The sequence below is a fragment of the Acomys minous genome, assembly GCF_964271855.1.
Source record: "Acomys minous genome assembly, chromosome: 1".
Taxonomy (NCBI): Eukaryota; Metazoa; Chordata; class Mammalia; order Rodentia; family Muridae; genus Acomys; species Acomys minous.
Window position 1 is genome coordinate 57592514 of NC_140483.1, and position 26296 is coordinate 57618809.

A 26296-nucleotide genomic window follows, 5' to 3' on the forward strand; every position below is an offset into this window, starting at 1 on the left:
CAATTTCATCCTAATTCTGCCTAATTAAGTATATTATTGACTCTGAAAGTGAATCCCATATGAGACACTGAGTCACACTGTGTTATATTCTAAATTAACTACCAAATGCTGGGTTACCACCTCGGGCCAGAATGAACAATAACCAACCTGCAGTCTCATTAAGTCATTTTGCACTATGAGTCAGTCACATCTGGGGCTGGAGAGATGGCTCAGTGCTTAAGAGCAGGAACTGAGAGGCCACCTGCTGCCATGTGACACCGGCAGGGTGGTGTCACTCCGATGAGCTAGTATGCGGTGGAGAGACAGAGAAGCAGAACAGTTTGAGCAGAATGGTTGAGTGAGGGTGGTGAGAAATAACCTGATGTGAGCAGCCTGTGCCGCCTCCTGAGGCCATGTGATGTACTGGCCTGTGCTGCCACCGAGGGCCATGTCTCAGTCCACAGCCCTGGGGGGGGCGGTGTCTGTGTTGATGTCCACGGCTCAGGTCATTACCAAAGGCCATGTGGACCTCCCTGGTCTGGGCTACTGCCTGGAGCCATGTTGATGTCCAAGGGCTGCACAGAGCTGGCTGATGAGCACCACCTTTCAAGGTGACTCTGATGAGGACTGCCTTAGCTTGACAAAAGGAGTCTCCTAAATCCTATACCAAAACTCACGCTCCAGGGTGAAACATCTGGGTTATCAAGACTGAGGGGAAAGTGCTCACAGCTCTCACTTCTTTTCAATATTCAATATTGTAATAAAGAGGTCTTTGCCAGTGCAGTGCAACAAAGGGAAATAGAAATTCAAAGTACAGAACTAGATTACAGAAGAATCCACAGGGTGATAATATATATATATATATATATATATATATATATATATATATATATATTTACAGTACTAGAGAGATGGCTTCACAGTTAACAGCAGCACTGGCTGCTCTTCCAGAGGACCCAGGTTTGATTCCCAGCACGCACATTGACACCCACAATTGCCTATAACTCTAGCTTCAAGGGAATCCAATGTTCTCGTCTGGCCTCTGCAGGGATCAGGAATGCACCCGGTGCACAAGCTCAGTCAGAGCTTCAGCTGCTGTAATAAAATACTAGAAAGAACCAGAGGCAAGACGAGGAGGGAAGGCTTTATTTCAGCCTACACTTCCAGATAACACTTCATTGCTGAGGGAAGTCAGGGAAGGAACTCAAGAAGGGCAGGAACCTAAGAGCCAGGAACTTGTGCAGAGGCCGTGGAGGGCCGCAGTTTACTGCTTGCTCCTCATGGTTTGCACAGGCTGCTTTCTTACCGAGCCCAGGACCACTGGCCCAGCCTGGGCTCTCCCTTATCAGTCACTAATTAAGAAAATGCTCTACAGGCTTGCCTACAGCCTGATCGTATGGAGGCATTTTCTTAATTGAGGCTCCCCATCTCAGATAACTATAGCTTGCATCAAGTTGACATAAAAATTAGTCTCACTGGGCTTGGTGGCGCACACCTTTAATCCCAGCACTCGGGAAGTGGAGGCAGGTGGATCTCTGTGTGTTCGAGGCCATCCTGGTCTGCAAAGTGAGTCCAGGACAGCCAAGGCTACATAGAGAAAACCTGTCTTGAAAACAAACAAACAAACAAACAAACAAATCAAAGAACAAAAACAAAAATTAGTCAGCATGCAGTCAAAACATTCATACACATAAAATCATAAAACAAAATTTTTAAAAATTAAAATTATAAAGAGCTCAGTTTTACAACATCAATAAGATTCACTTCTGTACATTAGCAGGGAGTAATTCAAAAACTGTTTATTATGTATACAGTGTTCTGCTTGCATGCACACTTGCAGGCCAGAAGAGGAAACCACCAGATCTCATTATAAGTGGTTGTGAGCCACTATGTGGTTGTGGGAATTGAACTCAGGACCTCTAGAAGAACAGCCAGTGCTCTTAACCTCTGAGCCATCTCTCCAGCCCTCAAAAACCATTTTTTAAAAACACTATTCTCAGCAAGGCCTGGTGGCACAAGTCTGTCATTTAATCTGTGTTGAAGACTGAGCCAGGAGCATAGAAAAGCCAAAGCCTGAGTGGTCTGGATGGCTTAGTGGGCAAAGGCACTTGCTGCCAAACATCAGTACATGAATCAGTCTCCAGGTCCCACATGGTAGGGGGTAATCAATTCCCATAAGTAGTCCTCTGACCTCCATATGCATGCTTTGATACACACCCACAAGTATACATACATATGAATTAATTAATTTAAAAGATTTCTTTAAAAATTAAAGAAAGTTCAAAACCTGCCTGGACTACAGCCAGTTCAGGGACAGCCTGAGCAACTTGATGAGACTCAGTCTCAAAGCAAAAATGAAATGAGTGGGCCGATGTAGCTCACTTGGTATAATTTTTGCTTGGAATGCATGAAGCCCTGGGTTCAAATGCCTGCAATCCTAGCGACTCGGGAGATAGAGGCAGGTAGAGCCAAAGTCGAAGGTCGTCCTTGGCTACACATTGAGGTCAAATCCACTCTGTATTACATGAGACCCTGTCCACCTCCACCCCCATCTCCAACAACAACAATAACAACAAAAAAGAAGAAGGAAAGCTGAGGCTGCAGCCTCCTGTAACTCAGTGGTACAAAGGCCACTTTGCATTTCCACGGTCACAGGTTCAATCCACAGTACCACAAAATAACTCGACCACAAACAGAAAACACATTGTTTTCAATAGCAACAAAAATTAAAAGTTAACCTGGCAATGAAACTAGCCAAAGAAAAGCATGACTTTTAATGAAAAAATTATACTGAAGGACATTAATGAAAATTATACTAAATGTAAAAATGTTTAAATACCCACTAAAAATAACCAAATACAGCTGGAGAGCTGGCTCGGTGGTTGAGCATTTGCTGCAGAAGTTCAGATCCCAGAATTCAGGCGTGGTCCCACACATGCCTCTAACCATAGCAGACAGGAGGGTCACTGAGGCTTGCTGGCCTCATGCCTATCCAAAAGAACTCAAGCTCTGGGTTCAGGGAGAGACCTCGCCTCAAAGAAACAAGGCAGAAAGTAATAGAAAAGGGCATCTGGCCCCCTCCCCTCCGTGTGTGACCTATGTGCACATACCACACTCCCCCCACACACTACACTCCCACACAAACACAATATAAATAAATCAGTAACTAATAATAATTTTTAAAGAATCACGTAGCAACCGACCAGATATGGTGGCACATGCTTGTAATCCTAGTGCTTGGGAGGTGGAGCAGGAGGGTCCACAGTTCAAGGCCAGCCTTGTCTGTATATCGAGTGCAAAGCCATTCTGGGCTAGTTAGACCCTGCATCCTCAAACCCAAAACCTCATGTAGCAGAGCTTGCTGGTGCATGCCTGAAATCCCAGAACTCTGGAAGAGGAAGCAGGCTGGCATCGATAAGGCCACTTCAGTCTACACATTCAGATCTCATCTCAGAAAACCGAATGCAAGCTTCCTAACTTGAACTTGGAACAATGGCTCATGAGAAGAAGGGCCATTCTGCCATCACTGAGATGGTGACCCCAGAATGTCCGCAGAGTGGGCTTCCAGAAGTGTGCCCCCAGGCACTAAGGACATCCAGTAATAGTCCATGAAAGATACAGGGTTTCCAAATGGTGCAATCGTACCAGGCTCAGCAAAGCTGTCTGGGACAAAGAAATAAAGAATGTTTCATATGGAGCTGAAGAGATGGCTCAGAGGTTAAGAGCACTGACTTTGCTCTTCCGAAGGTCCTGAGTTCAATTCCCAGAAACCACGTGATGGTTCACAACCATCTATAATGTGATCTGACACCCTCTTCTGGCCTGTAGGTGTACATGCAGGCAGAGCACTGTATACATAATCATTAATAGATAAACCAAAAAAAAAAAAAAAGAATGTCTTATATCATACCCATGTGCATCTATCAAAAACAAAACAAAAACAAAAAACAAAAAACAAACAAACAAACAAACAAACAAAAACTATCCTGAAGGTGAGGATTCACCAAACAAGCTCTACACTGTGGTAACCTGCCACCATGGCCAAAACTCTGTCAGTATGGTTGAGAACTAACACTGGGTGTCAAAGTTATAAACCTGTGAAAGCAATCAAATTACCTATGGAAAATTGACACATGATAGGCACAACACTACAGAAGGACTGCTCCATGGTAGGGCAGATGGATGTCTTGGTCAGGGACAGGCCACATCTCCAGATACCATACGTGAAACAGGCATATGAAAGTCCTTGTGCAGAAAAGCTATTGGAAGGCAGACCATGGGAGCAGAGTGTTAATGGATCTGTGGACTTCTTTACCTCAGAGCATGCTAGAGAAATTGTCGCATTAGAGGCGGTAACTGATGCAGTTCTCTCAAATAGCCCCCCCTCAAAAAAAAAAAAAAAGCCAGGAAGAAAGGGACAGCCTAGTAACATGGAAAACTTTCTGACAATAATTGCCCCATCCCAGTCGAACACAGTGTCACAGTGGACAGAGCCTGGAATTTCACACCCGTGTGTGTGAGTGTGTGTGTGTGTGTGTGTAGAGGCACACACACACAGACACACACACAGAGACACACACACACACACACACACACACACACACACACACACACACCATGTGTCTCCAGTGTTTAATCTGGACTTTTACCCACACCTGGCAGTCCAGCTACCTCAAGGAGTCAGAAAGTTCTGCAAAGACAAAGGGTTTCTATGAGACTCAGAGTCAGCCAGGTAGGTGGCTTAGCAGAGAAGTGAGAGCTCCTGGCAAGGGCTACAGAGCCCCATAAACACTCACTAAATAGCCGTCAGCACCAACAGACACCGCAATGATCTCACCAGGGCTTTGAAGCAGCCATCATGGCATGCTTCACTGAACATATCCAGGGCAAACAGAGAGACTGTCTGCAGAGAGACAGAATATACCAAAAAACAGCCAGTGTGGAGTCTAGAAGTGAATTCAAAGAAAGGAGAGCCTCACTAGATGAGTCAGTGAAATCCAAGACAGAGAAATAGAAATCACCCAGCAATAGAGAGAACAGACCAAGAAAGGTTCAAGAGCTTTGACGTCTCAACAACATAAGAATAAAACCCCCATCTAAAGATGAGAAAGGATTTGGAAAGGCTTTCTTTCCCTGGAAGAAGGTATTGAGTATTTGGAAGATACTGAAATAGACAATAAGCCCATGAAGAGACACTCAATATCACTTAGTTTAAAGGAAAAATCAAATCAAATGACCTCATCACTAGGATATAGACAAAGATATAAATATAGATATTGATATGAAAAGAAGGTGGATTTGTAGAGTGCTTACCTAGCACACACAAAGTCAGGTTCAATCCAAAACTAGGCATGGTGGCACACATCTGTAATCCTGGCACTCAGGGATGGAGACAGGAGGGTCAGAAGTTCAAAGGTCATCCTCAGCTATATAGCCAGTCAAAGGCCAGTCTTAGCTACTTGAGACTGTGTCTTTAAAAGCAAGCAAGCAAACAAACAGAAAGCAAGATAAGAGGGTTTGGGTGTGGTGGCACACACCTGCAATACAGCGCTTGGGAAACAGAGGCAGGAAACTTCCAAGAATTCATAAGACCCTGTCTCAAAAAGTTAAGGACCAGGACAACTGAGAAAAACACCCAACATTGATCTCTGGCTGCCCCTCCCCCCCCCCCCACACTGTAAATAAATTAACAATGTGTAGATCTACATGAGGAGCATTTGTTAAAATTTTTATTTAATTTTAATTTATGTGCATTGGTGTGAGGGTGTCAGATCTTGGACTTACAGGCAGTTGCGAGCTGCCATGTGGGTGCTGAGAATTGAACCCGGATCTTTGGAAGAGCAGGCAGTGCTCTTAACCACTGAGCTATCTCTCCAAAAGCCATGAGGAACATTTTTGAGGAAACTTTTTATACATTTTCAGAGATTTCAAATCAAAAACATTTTTTAAAATTTATTTATTTATTTATTATGTATACAGTGCTCTGTCTGCATGTAACATCTGCCTCCGAGAAGAGGGCACCAGATCTCATTATAGATGGTTGTGAACTGTCATGTGGTTGCTGCGAATTGAACTCATGACCTTTGGAAGAGCAACCAGTGCTCTTAAGCTCTGAGCCATCTCACCAGCCCTCAAATACAGTTTTTAAAGGCAAGAAAAGAATAAAAAGACAAACCAAAGCAGATATAGGGTATTGTTACATGCATCACTAACAAGTGACTGGTATCTACAAAATCTATATCACACCTATAAACCAATAAGGTAAACAATCTAATAAAAATGGGCAAAAGGCGAGGCAGTAGTGTCAAATGCCTTTTTTCTTTTCTTTTTTCTTATGGAGGGGGGCGAGGTTGTTTTTGTTTTAGAGACAGGGTTTCTCTGTGTAGCCTTGGCTGTCCTTGTAGACCAGGCTGACCTTGAACTCACAGAAATCCACATGCCTCTGCCTCCCTGAGTGCTGGGATTACAGACGTGCACCACCATGCCTGGTTTGAGGCACATGCCTTTAATGCCAGCACTCCGGAGGCAGAGGTGGGAGTTCAAGGTCAGCCTGATCTACAGAGTAAGTTCCAGAACAGCCAGGGCTACAGAGAGAAACCCTGTCTCAAATCCCAACCCCTGCCACAGAAAAAAAAAAAAAAGCAAAAGACATGAACAGGCATTTCATGTATGGAAAAATACAAATGGCTGAATAAGAGAAATTCCAGTTGCATCTAACATATCCTATCATCACACAGACAACAATTAAACTTATTGTTGGGGGTTGGAGAGGGTGCACATTTTTAATCCCTGCACTCGAGAGGAAGAGGCAGGTAGATCTCTGTGAGTTCAAGGCCAGCCTGGTCTTCAGCCCAGGTTAGCCAGGGCTACACAGAAAAAGCCGGTCTCAAAAAACTAAAATTTAAATTAAGTTAAATTAAATCTAACAATGCTAAATTTTGAAGATTTAGAATAGTTTTGTTGGCTTGTTTTGAGACAAGGTCTCACTATGTCCTTGAACAAGCTACATCTCTGCCTCCCAAGAGCTGGGATTGAAGGCATGTACCACCACGCCAAGCTTAACGGAACTCAGCTTTTTTACTCTCCATTTAGACAAATTCCATCCACTCATTTGCATATGTTAGCTGTTTCCACCTGTGTACCATAGCCTTGGTCCACCAATCAAAGGAATCAATCAATCGTCCAAAAGAGGTCTTTGCTACCCAGGTAAACATCTGGCACAAGTCCTCCTGCAATTTCTAAAAGCAGACACCAGGGGGAGCAACTTCATCACTAAGGCCACCTTTATTCCCCTTTGGTCACTTAAAAGAACTAGATAGAAATTGGAAATAGAAATTCTATTTCCAGTTTCTGTTCTAGCTTTCTCTGTGTTCTTGGGCACATCCTTTCCTTCCTACACATCTCCTCATCTATAAGGAGAGCCAAGAAGCTTTTCAGGGAGGAAATTCCATGACAAAAAAAATTATCTTCAATAAATCACATCTGGGCTCATGAGTTACAGCGCTTAGTGCCTATGAAGCTGTCCTTGTGAACGGCCTAAGGGAAGGACAGCAGGAAATCCCTTTCGATAAGATGAAGATAGATGTATGTGCTCTGAAGGGAAATGACAGCAAAGCCAGGAGGGACAGGAAAACCGTGCTTTCTAAGACATGTGCTCGTAAGGCAGGGGACACTGCTGTTCTGGTTAGGAACATGGGTGAGTTTACCTTCATTAGCGTCTTCCAGTTTTCACAATCAGATTTTGGCTTCCCTGTGTCTGCCTGCTGCCATTTCAATTCATTGACTGCTTTCTATTACATAGAGAGAAATCAACAGGTTAGCAGGGGGCCCAGGACACACGGTGGGTCACACCAAATCTTTCCCGGGAGGTCGGTGTTTTTTTTAAGGTAGGGTGTTGATGTTAGATCACATTCCTTGCCAAGATGGCGGTTAGCTCCCATTAGTATATGTCAAAGGTAAGAAGAGAGGCTTATTAAGTAGTTAGTTATACAATATGCAGTTTACACTTCCCTTTAACCCAGCTAGAGTATGCAGTTCCTATTGGGAAATAAGGATGTTTCCAGATTAATTAAGAAACTATTATAGTGATGTTTAACCTCAGATCCTTCTAGAACCTGTATGGGCTACTCGATCCACACACTTAATTGAAGCCATTTAAATACACACTCTTTTGTCTCGTTGGGCCTTCTGATAGCAGCATTTAACCCTGCACGTGCTATTTGAAGACCTACAAGGTATCTTATAAGGCAAAATAGACATTAAGACACAGAGAATAGAAATCCTATTAAAGTGTTAACACTTTAAATATTAGGATAATTTAAGAATAGGAAGATTTTTCTCCCCTGGGAACTATGTACCCTATACACTAAGGAAGTGGACGAAGGGGACACGAACACAGATGTGTGAGCAAAAGAATGGAACGGCAAGGCTGTAGGAGGGTTCTGAGTGCTGGGGATTCAAGCGATTAGAGCAGGGGACCTGGGGGTGGCTTGTGCTCTGAAGCCAAGAAAGGGGCTGTGAGGGAGGGCCCCAGGGAGTGCTGATACGTGCAGAGGGGAGGAAGGCAGCGGGGGGGTTATCCAGAGAAAGTAGCCACTGTTACTAGCAAACTATTCACATAGAAGAAAATGGATAACTGAGCAAAAATATAAATATATTGATGGGATCCACAATTAGATGCTGATGGAATCCAGGCTAGAGAAGTCAACCACTAAGACGAATTGTTCAGACCACTGAAATGATGACTAGAGTTGGAAAACAATGTTAATTTCAGACACACCTATATAGGCCAGGAAGCAGTGCTGCCTCAGTCTTGGCTTCTAAGCACCATCGCACAGGCCTACAATGCCTGAAATCAAGCGACTTGCCAGGACAGAGAAAGAGCAAAGTAAGTCTGAAACGTCTTCTGGGCCAGAAACTAAGAAGTGATATAGACTTGTCAAAAGCATAGCACTCCATCCTCCCAAGGCTGCCTCTGGTTGAATCCAAGCTAATCCATGCATTGAAATGGTACTAAGAAGGCTACAGATGTAGCTCAGTGCTAGAGTGTGTGTTTAACATGCCAGAGTGCCAATCCCCGGCGGGGACTTGTACATGTTTGTACACACACACATTTAGTAAACTATCTGTCTCCTTTAGGGTTCTATTGCTGTGATGAAACACCATGACCAAAAGCTGAGCAAGTTGGGGAGGAAAGGGTTAATTCTGCTTACACTTTGAGGTAATAGTCCCTGACAGAGGGAAGTCAGGACTGGCACTGAAACAGGGCAGGAACCTGGAGGCCGGAGCTGATGCAGAGGCCGTGGAGGGATGCTGCTTACTGGCTTGCTCCCCATGGCTTGCTCAGCCTGCTTTCTTATAGAGCCCAGGACCACCAGCCCAGGGATGGCACCTTTCACAATGGGCTAGGTCCTTCTCCACCAATCACTAACTGAGAAAATGCCCCACATGCTTGCCTACAGCCTGATCTTATTGAGGTCCCCGACCCCCGCCCATGACTTGAACTTGTGTCAACTTGACATAAAACGATCCAGCACACTCTCTCTGAGATGTGTGAGCCATCCTCACAAATTACCATGCCCAAGAAAGGGATCATAGAAACGCAGGCAGCTGGTCCACCAGAAGCACAGCAGAGCCAAGGATTGGGACTGGCTCTTCAGTGAAAGCAAAGGTAGGAGCCTGAGCCCTCAGCCTGTGGGATCTGATGAGGAAGCTATTAAAATGGGACTGAATTGTCCGTTCCTGTCTGAAAAATTGGAACATAGGGGTGTATCTTACACACACACACATACACACAACACACACACACACACACACACACACACACACACACACACATACACACACACCGTGTCAGGAATTGTCTGCAATTAAAGTGGAACATACTAACCCAACAAATGAAAACACTGATCTCTAAAACTGGCCAAGGCATGATCTATAGGGCCAGACCCTGCTGTTTGCTGCGCTGGGATGAAGGGCACTGAGGAGACCAGATAACTAGGTGTGACAGGTGTTTCCAGGATGGCGGTAGATCAGAAAGCTAAAGGATGCTGTTGAGACAGTGGTTGAAGCCTGGCTGGGTCTGTGCACTGGAGGCGGGGACTGGCTCTGCGTGGATCTCTGCAGTGTCATAGGGTGGTTCTTCTCAGGAGGGTTCAGAGACACAACCCCCAGCACAGCAAACCGGACAGACACATGGAAACAACTGAGTCTGTGAAAAAGAATAGACTTCTCTGTGCTACTGTTGCTGCTCTGTGCCTGTGAAATTGTTGCAAAGTGACAGTTCTTTAAATGTCCAAAGAAATGGAAAAGAACGTGGATATGAGGCTAAGGAGGAGGAGCCCTCAACAGCAGGGGGCACATGCGGCCGTTTTCTGGTTGTTGTTTTATTTTCCTGAGTCGAGGGCCTCATTATGCAGCTCAGGCTAGCCTGGAACTGAGAGTGCTTCTGCGACAATGTCTCGAGTGCTAGGTTTACAGGTGTGTGCCACCACGCCTTGTTTATACACGCTGGGCTTTAAAAAGGCCAGCCTGCTTCAGTCTCGTACAGAAAGCAGTCTTTAATTATGCCCAAGTATTTCCTTATATAAATACACTTCCAGGCACTCTGATAAGTCATATCCTGCATCGTTCTGGGCTTGGTACTGAAGATCTTATTTCCATTACTTATTTTTGTTTCACTAACTGTGCTACTGTGTATTGCAGATAATTAAGTAGTGTACTTTTTAATAGAACAATCTGCTAACAAAAACAATAGCCCTCATTTGTAGCTAAGTATCTTTTATTAGATCCCATAACTACTCCATTCCAAGCTACAACCCACTCTGATTTTATGCTTGAACTCAATCTCCATAACTCACTAACCTCGTCAGGTGCTGAGCTCAGACATAGCAAGGCTAGGGACTTAGTAAGTGAGTGGCAGAGCTGGGACTGAGCTCTGGCAGTCTGTCTCTCTAGCGCTCATGTTTTTTTATATGCCTTTTTGTATCCACATTCTAAAGTTTTTTCATAGCTGGGCATGCATACATATTTTAATCCCAGCACTCAGGTGGCACAGGCAAGTGGATCTCTATGAGTTCAAAGCCAGCCTAATCCACGTAGTTAATTCCAGGCCAACCAGGCCTACATAGCGAGATGCTGACTCAAAACCAAAAAGTTTTTGTCAGGATAGAAACTATGCCTCTCTCTGCAGCCACGTTTTTTTCCCCCAAGCAGGTTTAGGACAATATCTTGTACTCAGAAGTGAGTACTTAGCTGATAGGCTGAGCCTGGCTAGAAGCTTTGTCTGATCACATTCTGAACTGTTGTCTGCTCACTGTGACTGCCTCTCCAAGTTGTAATGTGTGTCTAAGAGGCAAAGCATCTGGTGAGGAATGGGAAGCCAGAGAAAGAGACCATCTGCCTCACTGTAGGACCAAGGCTCCTTCCGAAGAGGCCTGCAGGGACCGGAAAGCCCCTCTGCATTGCCTGGAGTTGAACTGAACTCAGAGCAAAGATGAAACTTTCTGTGTTCAACATTTCACAACCTAAAGAGAAAGCTGGTAGGCAGAGGGTTGGGGGAAGCCGACCGGAAAAGCAGATTCCTAGGCACAGGGCCCTCATGAGAAGCTTGGAGTGGAATGTTTAGGAAAGGTGACCCATGAAAGGAAACCACCCTGGCCTGGAGACCAGGGGGCAGTAAGGTGCTGGCCACAAACAGAGTATCTCTGCATGCAAACAAGGAAACCTCAGAGGGGGCAGCAGAGCTCCTCCCCCTCCCGCCTCCTTCCCTCTCCTCTCCCTAGCCCCACCCCCACCTCCCACACACAAGAGAGACGGAGATAGAGAGAGACAAACACAGAGCCACAGAGAGAGAGAGACACACACAGAGACAGACAGAGAGAGGTATGGAGAGAAGGACACACACACACACACACACACACACACACACACACACACACACACCTGCCCGTCAGCTCACCAGCTGCCCTCCGGGTTTTGGCTACAGCATCCCTCTCAAGGTGAGGTGTACACACACAAATACCTCAATCCTTGGAACTAACACCACACTCAGATGATCATGTGTCCTCTCCTGACCTAGACAGTCCTGCCTTATTCTTGCTGTTGCGGTCTTCCTAACTAGTAACCCCCGTTCATCCTTCACACTGATTGAGGTGATAAATCACACAGGCACCTTACCCAAATCCCACTTTATACAAGCTGCCAGTGGAGGCTCTTACCTCTCAGTCAACTGCAGATCTTTCTGAAGGAGGAGACAGGGAGCCTGACTTATACATACAGGCAAACCTAGCTCTCACCCCAACACCAGAAAGATGAGCCGTTTCCAGTCCCTGTCTGAGGAAAAGTACTGCCAACTTCTACACAGGGACCAGGCTAGCGTGTCCTCTTTGCCAGGCATGTACTTTTACTACCGAGCTGCACCCCAGCTCTGATCTGGCTTTTGACAACAATAATAATTTACATATTTTTATTTTATGTGCACTGGTGTTTTGCTTGCATGTATGCCTGTGTGAGGGTGTTGAATCTTGGAACTACAGACAGTTTTAAGCTTCCATGTGGTTGCTGGAAATTGAACCCAGGCCCTCTAGAAGAACAGTCAGTGCTCTTAACTGCTGAGCCATCTCTCCAGCCCCCTGATCTGGCTTTTTGGGTGGTCTTAATGACCATATCAGCAAGCTATGTAAGTGGTTTGACAAAATGTACTTACATTAACTATGTTATGTGGGGTGTGGAAGCTGTCACAGTCCAAGTCTCAAGAGAGCCTCACTTCACTAGGGACCCTCTAAAATGAAAGAAGAGTGTCTGAACAAACACAAGCCCTCCTTTCCTAGGCATTGACAAGATTATTTGGTGCAGACCACTGCTCCAAATAGTGTATACAAGTGTCTGAATAACGCACTTTCCACCACCTTCACATGGAAACCTAAATGCCTAGTTACACTCACTTCCAGACTTAAAGTGGAACAGATGCCATGAGGCCCTTTGAAGAATCAAAATGGCTTATATAAATCCTTCACATTAAAAGATTCTGGGCCATCACAAACTTTCTATTTAATTCTATTGCCAGTTGAAAATATCAGTGTGGCTTTGTCTCGGGTTTATGTAAAGCAAAGACTGCAGGCCGCTGTTTTAAGTAGAAGGTTGCTTTTCCTACTGTAACCATCTTTGTAAGATCTAGACAAAAGGGTTTCCTGAGGAACTAGGGTTTAGTGAATAGAAAGGATTCCTTTAGTGAGCCATTTAGTAGAGGTTTTTTTTTTTAATCCTTTTAGAAAATGCCGTGCTCGCTCAAAATCACTTCATCAAATGTGAACCGTTTTTGAAAGGGAGGCTGCAATCACCATGTTTACCTGGGGTTTCTTTTTCATTTATTTAAATCCGTCAGCTAGTTTAAATGACTAGAATCCAACTGCAGCTAACCTATTTGTTGCTAAAACTCTGTGATAGGCTGTGGGATACACTTCAGGCACCCGTCAGGTGCAGGACCCCGTGATGGCTCAGCTAATGAATGGGGTAAAATGTCATTTCAAAGGGATTCACACGAATGGTCTTTGAAGCATTTCTTACAAAATCACAGGATTTTAACAGGGGGGAAAAAAGAGCCAGGCATGAGAAGAATGAAAAGAACTCCAGGCAGAGGGACCAGCTGGCATGGAGGCTCAGGAGATGCTGCAAAAAATACACCAGGTGCACCCCCTGGGTGAGAAGGAATGAAAGCTCGAGGAAGTACCCAAGTGTCTCCGTGGCGTCGCAAATGAGTGACGGGCGGTACTGACCAAGCCTCTGCTAACAGATCTACATTGGGACTGGAAAAAAGCCAGGGGCAGATACCCATCTGGTAGATTTTGCAATTGTTTAAATAAAACAGTGACAATACAGGTCGAGGTAGGGTAGCCATGAGAAGAGAGGTTTTTGTAGGGTGGAGACTAAGGGGTGGAGCCCAGGCTTGCATATGCTAGTCAAGTGTTTCTGCTGAGTTACATCCTCAGCCTCAGCCCCACCCACCCCCACCCCCACCCCCTTAGCTGCCCTTTTTTTGAGATAGAGTCTTGCTCTGTAGCCCAGGCTTGTGTGGAGTTCAATATTCTCCTGCCTCAGGGCCCTGGATACTAAGATTAAGGGAACAAATCACCCGGCCCTGCCTAGAATAGGTTAAAAACAAAACAAAACAAAACAGTATTCTCATCTCTAGAATTTGGAGACCTCTATATAAAAGGAGCTGTGAGATGTGGCTATTCCATAAGAGGTCTGAGCTTGGCCAGTGATGGGGAGCGGAGCGGGGAGCAGAGGCCACCTGTGTGGCTGGCTGGGAGTGGGGATGTGTTTGCTCTGATGTGTATAAGCACATCCCTCCAATGTACAAAATACTCCATATGATTGTGAGGGGCGATTTGCTGAGTGGATGCAGACAGTGGAGGGAAGGCTAGAGACTGCGAAGGAATAAGTCAATTTGACCCAGTCCTATGTCTGTGGACGGTCTTAGAAGCGTTGTCACAGGAGGTGACAGGGGAACACACACACACACACACACACACACACACACACACACACTGGAGAGGAGAGGACTAGAGCAAGAAGTCTCAAGCTTGGGGACATTTAGAGAGCAAGGAAACCCTCGGAATGGCAAAGCTGAGAAGCAAAAAGAAAAAGAAAGAAAGAAAAAAGTAGAGGCACCAGGGAAATGCCTCAAAATAGTAAGGGAGGAGAGTTTAGAAAAAAAGACAGGAGAATCAGGAGTGTGAGTATTCCTAGGTACCAATTCCTTGCTGTGCTCAGGCCAATAGCTCAGGCTGGCCTTGAGACACACCCTTGCAGGCAGAGCCCATTGGATACCAGCTGATTTCCCCAAAACATGCCACAAGCGACCTAAACCAGCCAGGTCTCTCCTGAGGGGATTACAGCGCATGCTTGGCCCCCAGCAGCACAGCGGTGGGAGTGGAAGCCACATCTTAATGTCTGGCTGGCAAAGAGAAGAGATCAGAGACTCATACATTCATCCTGTGTGGGCCTAAAACCAAGTTTAATATGTGGATGTTGAGGGGACGGTGTGGGAAAAGTATGAAGTTGGCAGGGCCCAGGGTGACTATGAGGCACAGGGGACATTGATACTCTGGATCCTTGGCTAGAACACAAAAAGCATTTCAAAAGGCAGATTTTTTTTTTCATGAAAAGATCAGGTTCAGGGCTGGAAAGATGCTTCAGCCATTAAGAGCACTTATTGGCTGCTCTTCCAGAGACCTGGTTTCAATTCCCAGCACCCACATGGCAGCTCACAACTGTCTGTAAACTCCAGTTCCAAGGGATCCGACACCCTCACACAGATCAATATGCCAGCAAAGCACCAATGCATATGAAATAAAAATAAATAAATTAAAAAATATATGTCAGGTTTAGACTGGGACTTTAATGACTTTAACAGAGCTTTTCTTTATATATCTGAAAATGCTCATTTTTATGTTTAACATATGTGTAGAAGTATTCACGCATTAGAACTTTACATACGTTTTTGCATTCCTTGTCTTTGTCTTTTGAGAATTTGATATTTCCTTTCAAAATGATATTTACTGCTGGATCTGAGGAAACAAAAGGAAAACCGGCCATGAGAACACACGAGGCAGCAGAAGAAGCAAACACCAAGCTTTTCCTTAGCCACTGGGCTCTTTCACTAGGGGAGGAAAATTCACAGTGCCCTTTCCAGAGAAAAGAGCCTTCCTCTGGGGCTGCAGGGCTTTAGTGAGACATGCTCAGACCTCCTGGGGGACGCTGTTGGCTGTCATGTTTGCATGCCTCTGAGAGACATAAGCCAGCAGGCTGCTCTTTGGGAAACTGCTTTCAATCTAGCATCGTCCCTGCAAACCTGCTGTGAGCCCTGTGTGTCCCTAACGCCAGGATGGAAAGGACTTTCTGCGTCCTATCTAGAAGAGCACCAGAAGATGGGAAAGCCAACATAGAAAGCCACCCATAGTGACACTTTGGGATATAGGGAGGACGCTGTGCTGATGCGCATTCAGCCTAGTCACTCATGGAAGCATTTTTATTTTTATTTTTATTTTATTTTATTTTTTGATGTCTTGAGGCAAGGTTTCACAATGTATTCCGGGCTGAGGCCCTCCTGTTTCAGCCTTCCCAGCAGTAGGCAGGCGCTCGCTCCCTGCTCTCCCCTCCTTTCCCCCTCCCCCCTCCTCCCTCACACCCCCCCCCTCAGAAGTCCAGCCAGAGCTAGGGAAGGAAAGTTATATAGATTGTAGGCAGAGGGTGATGATGTGTCAGCCATAAACTGGGTTTGTGCCTGTATAGTCAAGAGCTGAGCACTGAGGAGGCATCAGAAGACGAGATTGCACAGCTGCCAAGAATGTGGAACTAGGCTCATGGCACCTTTATTCTGTTCCGGAGGCTTCCCAGGCTGGGTTCTGGGAAAGAAGGGCAAATGGCTTTTCCAGATTGTGCAAGCAGGGGTTCCAACCAATCACCCAGGACTCCACACTGGCATGCTCCACCACATCAGACTAAAGTGGACATTTCAAGTGAGATATCTGCGATGTTGGAGACAAGGCTGGTGGTGGCCAGGTGTGGTAGCACAGAGCCGTAATTCCATCACTGGTGAGGCTGAGACAGGAAGATCACTGCAAGTCCCAGACCGCACCAGTCTATATAGTAAATTTAGGACCTGCTTGGGCTACAAAGTAAAAAGCCAATCTCCCACCCTCCCCCTCAAAAACAAAAACAAAAACAAAAACAAAAAAGAGGCTGGACAATTAAGGCTAAGTCCCCCTACTGCCCAAAACAGTGAATGAAAATGAGAAAACAAACAAACAAACAAACAAACAAAACTAATCACAGGCTGTTTGTGAGGATGACTTCCTGTCATGGCTCTCCTCCCCAGTCCCGCTCCTGGCCCCAGGTGACCTGCTAGACCCAGGCTGACCCTTCAAAGGATGATTCCATATAACCTCGGGTCCAACCCTCTATTCCAATGCACTAGAAGGCTTCAGATGACAAGCGTGACCTTAAATGCACAATGCAGGCCTCCCCTGGAGGACAGTTTTGTGACTGGGGTAGGCACTGGTGGCCGATAATCCACCATGCAAGCGTAAGGGGAACAGAGCCTCCACTCCGAGCTGGAAGCTGACATCTGTCAGATGCACTTAAAACAAGCCCAGCAGGGCTGGAGAGATGGCCCAGTGGTTAAGAACACTGTCTGTTTTTCTGGAGGTCCTGAGTTCAATTCCCAGCAACCACATGGTGGCTCACAACCACCTATACTGGGATCTGATGCCCTCTTCTGGTGTGCAGGTGGACAGGAAGGTAGAGCACTCATATACGTAAAATAAAAAAATAAAATAAAATAAAAAAACAAGCTCAGCAATGGGAAAGCAATTTTCTTCAGTCTCAGCGGAAACGCATCTTTGTTAAGGCTGGAGGCTGGGTCCTGGGAACTGCAGAACCAGAGGGAAGGGGGCCTTTGGCAGGAACTATCCTGAGCTGGCCACAGCTTGACTCTGCAGCTTTGGCCTCATGGGTAGTCCTGAACAGTTTCTATGATCGCACTACCCCCAAGGAAATGGAGAAGACCCCAGTCTGAGACAACCACTTGTCCCAGGTTACTTGTATACTGGCCTACCTACTGGCCACTGGGGACTATCCCTAAATCCTGCTGTCCTTTCCAAATGAGCTGGCTGTGCCCATTGGAGAAATCTCTGCGCCCATTCAGTATCAAGATTTTTTTTTTTGGAGAGTATCCCCACTGTTTAAGTACAGGAAATTGTCCTTTTATATTTCCCCCCTCAGTCAGGGTTTCTCTGTGTAACAGCTCTGGCTGTCCTGGAACTTTGTAGACCAGGCTGGCCTCGAACTCACAGAGATCCACATGCCTTTGCCTCCCAAGTGCTGGGATTAAAGGTGTGTGCCACCAGAGCCCAGCAGGATGCACAATCTTAAGAGGAAGTCCTGAATTTGAGTCTGGTTTGTCACTCTGTGTGTGTGTGTGGTGTGGTGTGTGTGTGTGTGTGTGTGTGTGTGTGTGTGTGTGTACATGCCCAGGTGGACCTCAAGGTCTTGTGCATGTTAGGCAAGTGTCCTACCTTGAGTTATCCCTCCATCCCTGCCAATTCTGCCCCCGTTTATCCTCAAAAGTATATTGAATTCCTACTCTGAGATGCTGGACAGAGTGATGGTGAAGATAAGTGTTCTGGCCCTTCACAGCACATCTCAACGTATGCTCCTCTCCTAGGGCCCAATGGAATGAGGTTGGGCTAGTCACTCTAGCTCTCCGACCTCAGCTAAGTGTTGTGAGGGCTAAAGGGCTTGGTGTACGTCTGGCAGAACACACGAGTGGCCAGCTGTAGGTGCTGGTTCCCTGGGCTCATAGGGGAACTCCGAGCAAACGTTTGCGGGATATATTGTGGGGCTTTCCAAGGCCGTCCTGGAAGAGCTCTGGGAACAGAGACGGCTATGGCTGTTGCACTGCACAGTAGTGTGCCTGCTGGGGCCAAGGCCACTGGAAGCAAAGCCAAAATGCCCGGGACCACAGCCTCCCACTGTCAGCAGTTTGTGTGTGAGTAGTTCAGGGAAGTACAAGCTGATTCATCCGTCTTCCGGGGCGTGAAATCACCCAACTCAAAGAAAATCACAGCGATGTGTATCATCTTAAGACAAAGCAGAGCTGGAGACCACACAGGAGGCTGGAACCTCGACTAGAGGAACTAAATGTAAGCTTAAGGAATCCACACACATCCTCTGACTCTAGTTAGGTAAAGGATGTGCACCCTGGCCAGCCTTTCTCCCAACATCTTACCCAGCCATGGCTTTTGATATGAATACAGTCATTGCTGTTCAGATAACGCTGCAGCCCAAGGGCTTTTTTTTTTTTTTGTAGGCTCTGTGCACAAAAAGGCCATGTGGCTACTTCACAGGTCAGCATGCACGTCGTTTACAGTGTGTAAGTCATGCTGGACAGGGTATTAATAAGTGTGAAGCTGCCATTTGGCAGCACGACAGACAACGGTACCTTCACTGTCATCACTGTCCTCAGATCTATGTGGCTTTCTGGGTCTCTTCTTGACAGGTAGGTCACAGGGAGGCGAGGCCAGCAACTGCACTAACTTTTTTTCATACATTTTCCTGGTGGAAGCTGCGAAACAACACGGAGAACTGAGCCATTCTATGCTGTGTACACAGGGGTCAAGCTATCTTATAACCCAGACCTCTCTTACATTATTGGCTAATTATGGCTTTCAACAATGAGACGGACCCCACAGACACCCAAGTCACTCTTACTACCACACAAATGGGTGACGCCTACAGATTATCAGTACCCAGGTACCGGCTGCATCTGAGAGCAACTGGGACAAAGTTGTCCATGAAGAACAGAGATAGCGAAAACATAGGGCACGTGCAAAAACCCAAGAGGGCGAATATAATAAATAGTTGAGTTTTTACCACCAATCTCCCTTCCTGGGACTTGTGTTTCCTGGTCCCACAAGGACGTGGCACTGTCTGTTACATCATCCCTTGATATGGCTTTCTGTTTTCCTTTTTATATTTTCAGTGGCTTTTACTGCCTATGCTCCTCCTACTTTTCTGCTTTAAGCTTTGGAAGTAGTTTAGAAGCAACAAACGAACCCCTTTTCCGCCCCTCCCCCCACGTTAGCTGCAGATATACGTAGTATTGGGCCAGGTGTGAATCCAAGCTTCTTAAGTTGTCTTTGCAGTTCATAGTTGCTCAGACACTGCACATCCATCATGGTGATCGAAACATGGCCTCTTCCCTGACAGTGGGTTCCTTGAAGCAGGAAAATAGTAAATCCATTAAGACAATGTTACAAGTAAACACTACGGCTAGACTCACAAGTGCACTGCCTGCCATCCCCCAGGTACTAAGGTGCGCATTGCCACTTCTGTTCTCAGCCAGAGAATCATGCTGGGACTGGTGGCCTTGTCACGAACCTCGGGAGGCTTCCACTCTACCCAAGGTGCTTGAGGATCAGTAAGTTCTAACTTTTCTCTTCAGCTAACGTAAGAACACTTAACCTGAGTAAAATGAGCAAAATATTTCCATGACCGCCCTGGAAGATAAGCTGCTAATTAAATATGAAAGAGGTGAGAGAGATTTGTTTTCAGTGAGCTGGAAAAGTTATTTATCACTGTCTTCCCTTTCATGAGGGTCCCGGAGTCAGAGCGGGGCGAGGATTACAGTGTAACACTGAGCACAGATGCGGTTTTTAAAGGATTTAAAACTTTTAAAATTACATGTTTTTTGTGCATGTGTGCAGACTCACTTGTAGAGATGAGTGGGCACCACAGCGCATGTATGGATGGTCAGAGGACACAACTTGGGGAATCAGTTCTCTTCCCCTACCATGTGGGTTGACAGGCAAGGGCGTTTACCTACTGAGCTATGTTGCCAGCTAATGGTGGTTTTTAATTAGACACTAGAAAACACTGTGGCAGATGAACTGGCATTTGGAAAAAGACAATGCTTAATTTTTGTTGTTGTTGGGTTTTTTTTGTTGTTTTGTTTTGTTTTTCGAGACAGGGTCTCTGTGTGTAGCCTTGAGTGTCCTGGACTCACTTTGTAGACTAGGCTGGCCTCGAACTCACAGCGATCCGCCTGCCTCTGCCTCTCGAGTGCTGGGATTAAAGGCGTGCGCCACCACCGCCCAGCCCAACGCTTAATTCTTTTTTTTTTTTTTTTAATATTTTATTTAGTTTATGTGTGCTGGTGTGAGCGTGTCAGATCTTGGAGTCAAAGACAGTTGTGAGCTGCCATGCGGGTGCTGGGAATTGAACCCAGGTCCTTTGGAAGAGCAGGCAGTGCTCTTAACCACTGAGCCATCTCTCCAGCCCCCGCCAACGCTTAATTCTTAATACAGATTGAGTTATATAGGTTTGTGAAGTCTTTGTCTGTCTGAACCTGTATACTCTCAAGTCACTTAGTTTTATCTCCTTTGTCTCTTGATTCCCTCCCCCCAAATCTGACCCCACTACCCACTCAGCGACATCAGGACACAGGACACAGGTAGAGCCACTTATGGAGCCTTTTCAAAGTCACGCAGGACTTACTGAGCCTCATTTCTAACTGGCCTCAAGGATTTTTAATATTGTGGCGAAAACAAGCTAAGCGCTCAGCACAGGGGTGATCAGGTCCCATTTTAAGAAACGACTTTGCCTTTTATTGGTGCTCAATCAATGTCCAATTAGGAAGCACACCATAAACAAAGCTAGAACAAGCCAAGGATTGTGACCTATGACAGAGTACCCAGGAATGCTCACTTGGGCAGTTCTGTGCTTCAAACATTTGCTTCTTTTCGAAAACGTGATCTTTGTTAATATTAGCTTCCCCCTTCTCTGTGTGTTTCGGAAGCTGGGTGGACCGCCCCAGAAAACAGTCTAACGCTGGAAAGGAAAGGGCACTATGGCACAGCAGCTCAGACTTGGGGGATGGGGGTGGGGTACTAGAGGCACACTTAGATCTGGTGACATTTGTTCCAGGGAACAGCTGTCTGTTGTTTCGCTGGCTCCCCAAAAATAACTTCCCAAAGAGCTCTCATCAATTTCAAGTGACATTAGGCAATTGCCTGGGGCGGGGGGGGGGGGGGGGGGACACACATATGGAAGACAAATATTCAAATGGAATCCAACTTGTTGGTTCACCCACTCACCCCTTCACAGGCTTTATCCCTTCATATGGTTGTCTGAAGTCTATACAATCAGGCTGGTTACTTAAGCTGGATGAATCTCACCCAAGAGTCACCAACAACTGCCCCTTTCTTTACCTGTCGGATATTGTGGCAATCACAATACTAACAGTGTGACATCAGCAGCATGCCTCCACCCCAGCAACACTGGTGGGACAATCAGAGTATGGATTTAAGCTGAGTCCGAACAGAAGGAGGCACTGGCCAGCTTCAGAGGTGGGGTGTCAAGGTGAAGGGCTGAAGAGGCTGGAAGTTACCATTGCACTCGGAGCAAGGAGCTGCACGTGACTATATGGTGCCAAGAAATGGGGAGGAGAAAAGAGAAGGCAAAGAAAGAAATGCCAGCATCCGGGCCACTAACAAAGACCCACAGGGGAATAGGAAAGTGGAAGAGACTTGGATCCACATGAAGGATCGTCAATCAAGAAAATAAGAATCATGCCGGCTGGTGTGGGCACAATCCGGAGTGGTCATAGCGGAGGCATCACATGCCTTTAATCCCAGAGACAGAGGCAGGCAGATCTCTGTGAGTCTGAGGCCAGCCTGGTCTACAGAGTTCCAGGACAGCCAGGGCTATACAGAAGAACTCTGTCTCAAAAAAAAAAAAAGAAAAGAAAAGAATTAGCAAGATAGCTCAGCAGGTGGTTCAGTGGGTAAAGACACTTGTCACTACTTGTGTGTCATTCCTAGGACTCATGAGCTGTAAAGAATCAACACTTGAAAGTTGTCAGTCCTACTGGGTCCCAGCACTCAGGAGGCAGAGGCAGGAGGGTCACTGTGAGTTCCGAGGCCAGGCTGATCTACAGAGTGAGTTCTAGAACAGCCAGGGCTACAGAGAAACCCTGTCTCAAACCAACTGCCACCCACCCCATCCCACCCCCGCAAAACAAAACAAAACAAACTATAAAAATTATCAGTCCTGCTGGGCGGTGGTGGCGCACGTCTTTAATGCCAGCACTCGGGAGATAGAAGCAGGGAGATCGCTGTGAGTTCAAGGCCAGCCTGGTCTACAAAGCAAGTCCAGGACAGCCAAGGGTAACACAGAGAGACCCTGTCTTGAAAAACCAAAAAAAAAAAAAAAAAAAAGTTATCGGTCCTCCCACCCACCTCCATACCCATGCTGTGGCAAGTGACAAGTGTCCACACATATACAATAATTTTTTTAAGTAAAAGAAAGAAGAGAATCAGGATGGAGGGCGTGTCCTGACCATACAGAAGCCTCATGGTTTGGCCTCTTTAAAACACATTCATGTCGGACTATAGAGCTGGCTCAGCAGTTAAGAACACTGATTGCTCTTCCAAAGGTCATGAGCTCAAGCCCCAGCACCCACATGGTGGCTCACAACCATCTATAATGTGATCTAATGCCCTCTTCTGGCCTGCAGATGTATATGTGGACAGAGAGCTGTATAAATCTTTTTTTTTTTTTCTTTCGAGACAGGGTTTCTCTGTGTAGCCTTGGCTATCCTGGACTCGCATTGTAGACCAGGCTGTATAAATCTTAAAAAACAAAAACAAAAACAAAATTCCTGTCTCATTCCATTCTCTGGATACCCACAACACAGCTGAGACATATATTATCTTTACATTGCAAAACATAGATCTTATTGTTGCTTTATTTTAAGGAAATATCCGTCGCACTAGTAGCTGGAGTCCTTCAAGAAAAACTGCTGAAATTTTCAAAACAGTTATGAGAGACAAAATGTAAGTGTGAGAAAACACAGCGTGTCCATTAAACACAAGGGAAAGGGGGAGCCATCTGAAAGGCTTTAAAGGAAGCAGAAGAGCCAGCCTGCCTATGGCCCAACCCCAGCTCCATCCCTTACCATGTGCAGGTGAGTCCCCGCTTTGTCTGCAGGGGCAACGGCAGCAGAAATGCCCCTCGTGGGACACACAAGAGGCCTGGAATCAAAACACACGAAGTACTTGGCCCGCAGCAAATCCTATACATTTCCATTAATCTACTTATTTGTGAGCCCGGGCCTCAGAGTGTCCACATATAGGCTCCTTCCCCGGGAGGCTCCATCCCGTTTACACTTCCAGCCTTTTCCAGGCCCTGGGAAAGAGAGGAGCATCTTGGGGTGGGTGGCTGAGGAGGCTGCCTGTGTGCTCCCAGTCTGTGACTCCGAAGTTTCGAGTAGAGAACCAGTTTCCAAACATATGATGTGATCACTCCATCAACATCCAAACACTGGATTCACCAGACAAAGACTTGGAAAATTGACACATTTGTTTCAATCAAAGCAAATAAATGATAGGCTTGCCTTATTAGGATGCGGAAGCATTTTGTTTACATGGCCCAGAATTGCTTTCAACAAGAGTCAGCCAGCAGGTGGAACCGCCTCCATGTTTAACAGTGAGGCAGTTGGAACAAAGACGGGCATTTCTGAGATGTTTTCTTCGTCAAACCCCTGGAATCTGAAACCAGTGTGAGGTTAAGGAAGGATCAACTCAGACAACTTCAGGCAGAATCTGTGGGTCGAGGCCCCTATTCTGTTTGTCTGCGGACAGACCGTCCTCTCTAAGCTCTCCTCATGCATATGCATGACGCCATTGTAAGCATTGTTCCAGCTGAGGATTCCTGCGCCCTGTGAAACCCTGGACTCTTTGGCATCAGTGTGCACAGCCTTTCTGACAGGCTTATCTGTGTGGTCCTGGCCATGGGCTTGTTTTTGTTTTTGTTCTCTCCGTAGCTGAGAAGCATTCTCTCCCATTCTTGAGGCAAGTTTAATTGCCAACCGACTAGGTATTCAATATGATAAGGTATCTAAATCCTGAGAGTCTCCTTTCATTAAAATGTAGATCCAATTTCTCTTCCCTTAATGCCACACGCTGTTATTAAACAGAAATAATGGAAATAGTAAAAAGCCAGATGTCACTTCGGTCTCAGATTTGAGATGGGGCACAATTTCCTCTCCTCAGCCTTAATCTGCCACTTATTTACTAACCCCAGCCTTCGGAAGAATACACAATTTAGATGTAAATGCAATTTACATAGGGGAGCAGATAGTAGATTTGCAGTTTCAATGGCCAATAACCATTTGCAAAGGGGGAAATCAGCCAGAGCCAAGAGCAGCAGCTGTCAGCCTCAGGTTGTGTCATTCACCGGTCTCTGCTCCATTCCTGAGGCCACCTGCCTCAGAGCCTCATCTACCAGGCAAAAAAGTTTACAACAGCCGTTACCACGGTATTCCAAGCTGAATTCACCACTCCTCCAGAGATACTTGGGTTTCAATGAGCAAAGCCTGTTGCCATCCCTTTGGAAAGCCAGAACTAAAGAATTTCTCTAACAATTACCAGCCGCCCCTTAGAGCAGAGCAAGCGCAGTGCTTGCTTAAATAAATCAAGGAAAGGAGACTTGGGCGGCGGATGGTGAGGGGGGGGAGGGGGGAGCAATAGTATCACTGAAGAGGTCTGCATCTCTGTTAAGAGAAAAAATAATAATACAGATCATTAAAAAGAAAATAAGATAAGGGACAATATAGGAAAGCCCCTAAGTGTCATTGAGGCTGAGTCGTCCATAAACAGTGTGCTTTGTGACAAAGGTGACAGCCAGGAGGGTGGTGGGTGGGACGGAAGCTTGGGCCCAACTGTGGGGGACCTTGTAGGCTACATTAAGGGGCCTGGCCTTTTTACCTTTAGGCACCTTTAGACGTTTCTAAGTGGGATGTGGCTCTAATGTCCCATTCAGATTAAATAGGGGTTGACAATGAATTATGGGTGAGTGGGTTTAAAACAAAAACAAAAACAAAACTCTAGAAGCTACTTGAGGGGAGATACCACAGCAGCCTAGACCTGAAGGGGGCATCTCTTCTGCTCTCTCGGATAGGCAGCACCTGTTGCTGTCCCTTGTCTCAGGAAGAGACATACCCAGGGTGGGCTCCACACCTCAGAGGCCATCGGCACAAGCCGACTCAACCTTGATTACACCCTACTTGAAGCCAGCAGAGACACGGATAACCCTCGGTTCTATTTGACTCTGGGACTAATTACACCTTTTAGACAAACTTGCCCTCCTAATTAATCTTTCTTGAGCTAATATCAAAATTAACTAATAGTCTTGGGGCCCATGCCAACTGGGCAAGGAAGAGGAGCCGGGGAAGACAGGAGGAGGAGGAGGAGGAGGGCTCACTGCCACTGAATTCACCTTGCATCAGTGCAGATGTGCTGGGCGCTGTGTGCTGGGAGCCTCTGTGGTTATGGTCCCCTGCAGCTGGAATCGTGGTGTGGCTGAAGATGAGAGGGGAATAAGGTGGAGTTTCTGCTTCCAGGGAGCTGCCTGTACCACGGAAATGGAATAAATTAAAAAAAAAAAATTGGCTGACCACAACGGTGAAGGCTAGGAGGGGACTTCCCATTAAGTGACCTAGGGTGGGACAGGGGGTGAAATCCCAACTAAGATATGTGAAACAGAAGAGGGAGTCACTTAATAGCACTGTTTAAATACAGTAGCAAGTAGACTTTTATGTATGTATGTATTTATTATGTATACAGTGTTCTGCCTGCATGTACACCCGCAGGCCAGAAGGGAGGGCATCAGATCACATTATAGATGGTTGTGAGCCACCATGTGGTTGCTGGGAATTGAACTCATGACCTCTGGAAGGACAGTCAGTGCTCTT

General features: G+C 46.1%; 1 protein-coding gene across 1 annotated transcript in view; it reads right to left on the reverse strand.

Moving 5' to 3' along the window:
* The window catches only part of LEMD1 (LEM domain containing 1), a 31828-nt gene extending 10067 nt beyond the window's left edge, over positions 1-21761 (reverse strand). The window contains exons 1-5 of the mRNA XM_084795979.1: positions 21639-21761; positions 19640-19759; positions 18986-19108; positions 15481-15551; positions 7686-7769 (exon numbers count right to left, since the gene is read on the reverse strand). Coding sequence (XP_084652105.1) covers positions 7686-7769; positions 15481-15551; positions 18986-19108; positions 19640-19721 — 360 coding nt within the window. The 5' untranslated portion in view covers positions 19722-19759; positions 21639-21761. The remainder of the gene's footprint in view (positions 1-7685; positions 7770-15480; positions 15552-18985; positions 19109-19639; positions 19760-21638) is intronic.
* Between the last annotated feature and the right edge of the window lie 4535 nt (positions 21762-26296).